The 3,518-nt window shown below is 39.9% G+C and overlaps 1 protein-coding gene across 1 annotated transcript; it reads left to right on the top strand.

The window, feature by feature from the left end:
- Window positions 1-710: 710 nt before the first annotated feature.
- Window positions 711-1,889, top strand: LOC136426563 (carbohydrate sulfotransferase 3-like). Its single transcript, XM_066415227.1, has one exon. It carries the CDS (start codon window positions 720-722, stop codon window positions 1,887-1,889), a length of 1,170 nt encoding a protein of 389 aa, XP_066271324.1. The 5' UTR covers window positions 711-719.
- The last annotated feature ends 1,629 nt before the right edge of the window (window positions 1,890-3,518 follow it).

The raw sequence follows: 3,518 nt of genomic DNA, 5'->3' as shown, positions 1-3,518 counted from the left end.
CGTGAGAGGTTTGTTTTTTGTTTGTTTGTTCGTTTGTTTGTAAGTTCGAGAACTAAGTAGCTGAAGAAGTACATAGATGATTTTATTCACCGATAAAGAGAGATTGAAGTGTGAGACAGTACACCTAGCCTCTATAGCTTTCCTTCATAGTCCAAATTACTTATAAGAATACTTTTCCCGCTGATAAAGGTTTGTACACTGTATGTAGTATTGAAAGTGACAGAAGTTGCAAATATTGTCCAAAAAAAAAAAAATCGTTTTGAAGAGATGTATGCCAAAAATTGGAATGTAGTCCTTTAAATATTTGTTCAAGGCACATCTGCAGCAAATTTCAGGTCATTCTGTTGAAATACCAGGGCACAGGGGGCCAAGATATGCATCATTGGTCATAAAAACCTCAATAAAATCACTTTCAAGGTCAATATCGAAAAAATGAAAAAAATTCCGGGGGTATTTGCCTACACTACCTTTGTATTAAATTTCAAGTCATTTGGTCAAAAAATGACAGAGATGAATCGATTTGAAGATTTGATAGGAGAAGAAGGAGATGAAACCTGAGTAAAAACAATATGTTGAGCCATACTAGGTATGGCTAAACATAATAATCTCTCTCGCTTTCCGTTAATCCATTTCAGCGTACTAAAACAGCCTGCTGTATGACGTCATATTTTCTGTCAATACAGATTGTATCCTGTATGATGCAGCCTCAGACTGTGATAATGATGTCGCAGCGTCTTTGGAAGAGGGCCTTAATTCTGATATCTTTAATCACATTAGCGATGGTTGCGTACAACATTTTCAATACTCATGTTTATAACGTTAAATACGAGAGGACGGATCAAAATGTGACTGAAAATGTTCAGCAAAGGACTGCGCTATCGAAGTATGACGTTCCAGTGAAGACCCGAAAACCTGCGATTATAATCATGTCTCAGATGAGAAGTGGATCTTCATTCGTGGCTGAGATCTTCAACCAACATCCGGGAGCTTTCTACGTTTTTGAACCGCTCTGGGCAGTGAGCTATCTGTCCAATGGAACTTACAACAACGCCACCTGGCAGCGCAGCATGATTACTGCACTGATGACATGCCAATTCGAGGGATTAGAGCAATTTTTGTCGTTTTACCTGAATGATGTGAGATTTGCTGCGGTTCCGAAGAGTGAAGCGTTGCTCAATGTTTGCAAAGGTTACCACAAAACACACCAACCATGCCCTATACCATGGTTGTCCACCCCTAGCGTTCTGGGCAGGAGTTGCAGTGTGAAGAATTTCACTGTCTTCAAAACTATTCGTGTCACAGACATCGACCTGATTTGGTCTGCTATGGAAAATATTGAAAAGGAAATAGACCTAAAAATCATCCATTTGGTGAGAGACCCTAGGGGCATCATAGCCTCTAGGATGGGCGTGAAATACAAGCATGTCAAAGGAACGTCATATGCAGACAAGAACGTTGAAGACTACGGCCTCTATGGCCTCTGTCATGGAGCGTTGCGTAGCATGCAACCAAAATTAGGAACAAACAGTTTTCTAAGAGACAAGTACGCTCTGGTCAGGTATGAAGACATCATAGACGATCTAACAGGCATGGTAGAGAAACTTTACAACTTTGTCGGCGTCCCTCATCACCCGGATATTCTGCGCTGGATGCAACTCAACACGAAATCGGCAGGGGGCGGGCCGTTCTCCACGACGAGAAACGCGAAGGAAACTGCCAACAAATGGCGGTCCAAACTCACTTTTAATCAAGTCAAAACCATACAAGAGAACTGTGCCGAAACAATGCATCTTTTCGGATACAAGTTTATAGCTGATGATAGGATGTTGAGAAATACGTCAATATCTCTTTTAGGAGAACTTAATCAAGATCTCATGGTCATTCAGTAGGGGCACTGAGTAGAGGGTATATCCAAATGCAAGCTTCTTACAAACTATAATTGTATTCTTGGCGACAGAACATGTAAAACTTATCGCATATCGGCCACAACAATAGTCTCCATCGTGTATGATAGTTATATCTACGTATAAAACCGAGCATTGCATTTTTTGGGGAGGGTGAAGATTAGAAGTGACCTGCAGCTGTATACGTATTCCGGCAAAGCTGCTGTATACAATGCGCAATACTGTAGCGTCACCTAGCGAATAGGTTTGTAACTGCACCACGTACATCAATTGACAAACTTTATCGTGTACATAAAATAAGTCTATTTTCACTAAGCCAAATCAATGTATCCGTGTGCATGCTTCACATAAATAGCTGCTACATATGCGATACTCTAGCACAACAAATATGGATCTTCCTCTCCATTGCAGCTCACCGTTTATATACAAACCATTTTATTTTTACGATATCAAAAGCCGTCCGCTAAAGCCCCCTCTCACTGGACCCGCGGCACGCTGGCGGCGTCGCTGCGGCCGATCGAATTGACATAGCACTCAACGAATTTCATCGACAAAAAAAAAAAATATTGTGTGTTTTGTTGTATTTTTGGTCATACTTGTACGTTTTGAATGATATTCTCATTTTAAGTCAAGGGTAACACAAATCCAGTTTAGGATGCAGCGACGCCGCCAGCGTGCCGCGGGTCCAGTGAGAGGGGGGCTTTAATTTTCAAGTACAGCACAGTGAATGTAACTATATCAAATGTACTTCTACAGCGTGCAACGTACATTTATTGATTAATTAGTATCATAGGTAAAAGCGGGATCGATGAGAAACACCTGATTGATATTTATGAAGTATGACATGATATCATCCACTAAACTACACCGTTTACAGCAAAAGACAGATTTTTGTCTGGTTTGTTGACTCAATAGAAGGCAAAACAAACGTAGCAAAGACTACAGACATACATTGCTTGCCGTGCCGACATACATAGATACATACATTGCTCGTAGAATGCAGAAAACGGCTTTACATTGTGAGAAGTGCTTGGTAGCCATTTTAAAAGGATTTACCTGATGCAGTTTTCAAATTGATTTCGTTATCATCCTCCTTATACTCCACTTTATTTCACAAAATCCTTCAAATAATGAATATCATTATCGTCTCTGATTTATATAGTCAATATTATTTGAGTTAACGAGATACAATATGATATATGATAAGTCATCAGAAATATCTATACACAAATACAACTGTCACTACTGTTTTAGGCTAAACGTGATAACAAATATGGATATGTATATGTGCTATAACAGATATATGTTTTCTTTGAAAACAAGTTCTGACTGTAATTTCCAACGCAAAAATGCGCCACAGACTTTCTGCAACTTATGATCCACTGCTCACCGAGTCACGTGTCTTATCTGCATAACGTGACGTCATCTCAGAGGTGAATTGCTCATTCCTTGACAAAGACTACTCTCCAAGCAGAGGAGGGGTTCCGGTTGGTTTTGACGTGTTTTTAGGCGTTTTTGTCGGGCTTTCCAGTATTTCTCTTTTTTTGTCTCTTCAAACCTCTTCAAGAGACAAAAAAAGGACAAAGCCCGACAGAAACGCTTTAAAACACGTCA

This window comes from Branchiostoma lanceolatum, chromosome 2 (genome assembly GCF_035083965.1).
Source record: "Branchiostoma lanceolatum isolate klBraLanc5 chromosome 2, klBraLanc5.hap2, whole genome shotgun sequence".
Classification (NCBI taxonomy): Eukaryota; Metazoa; Chordata; class Leptocardii; order Amphioxiformes; family Branchiostomatidae; genus Branchiostoma; species Branchiostoma lanceolatum.
The sequence above is the reverse complement of the archived record's forward strand: the minus strand, read 5'-3'. Positions and strand labels throughout refer to the sequence as shown.

Excerpts from the sequence above, each read along its gene's own strand:
- LOC136426563 (XM_066415227.1), top strand. The coding sequence starts at position 720 with ATGATGTCGCAGCGTCTTTGGAAGAGGGCCTTAATTCTGATATCTTTA.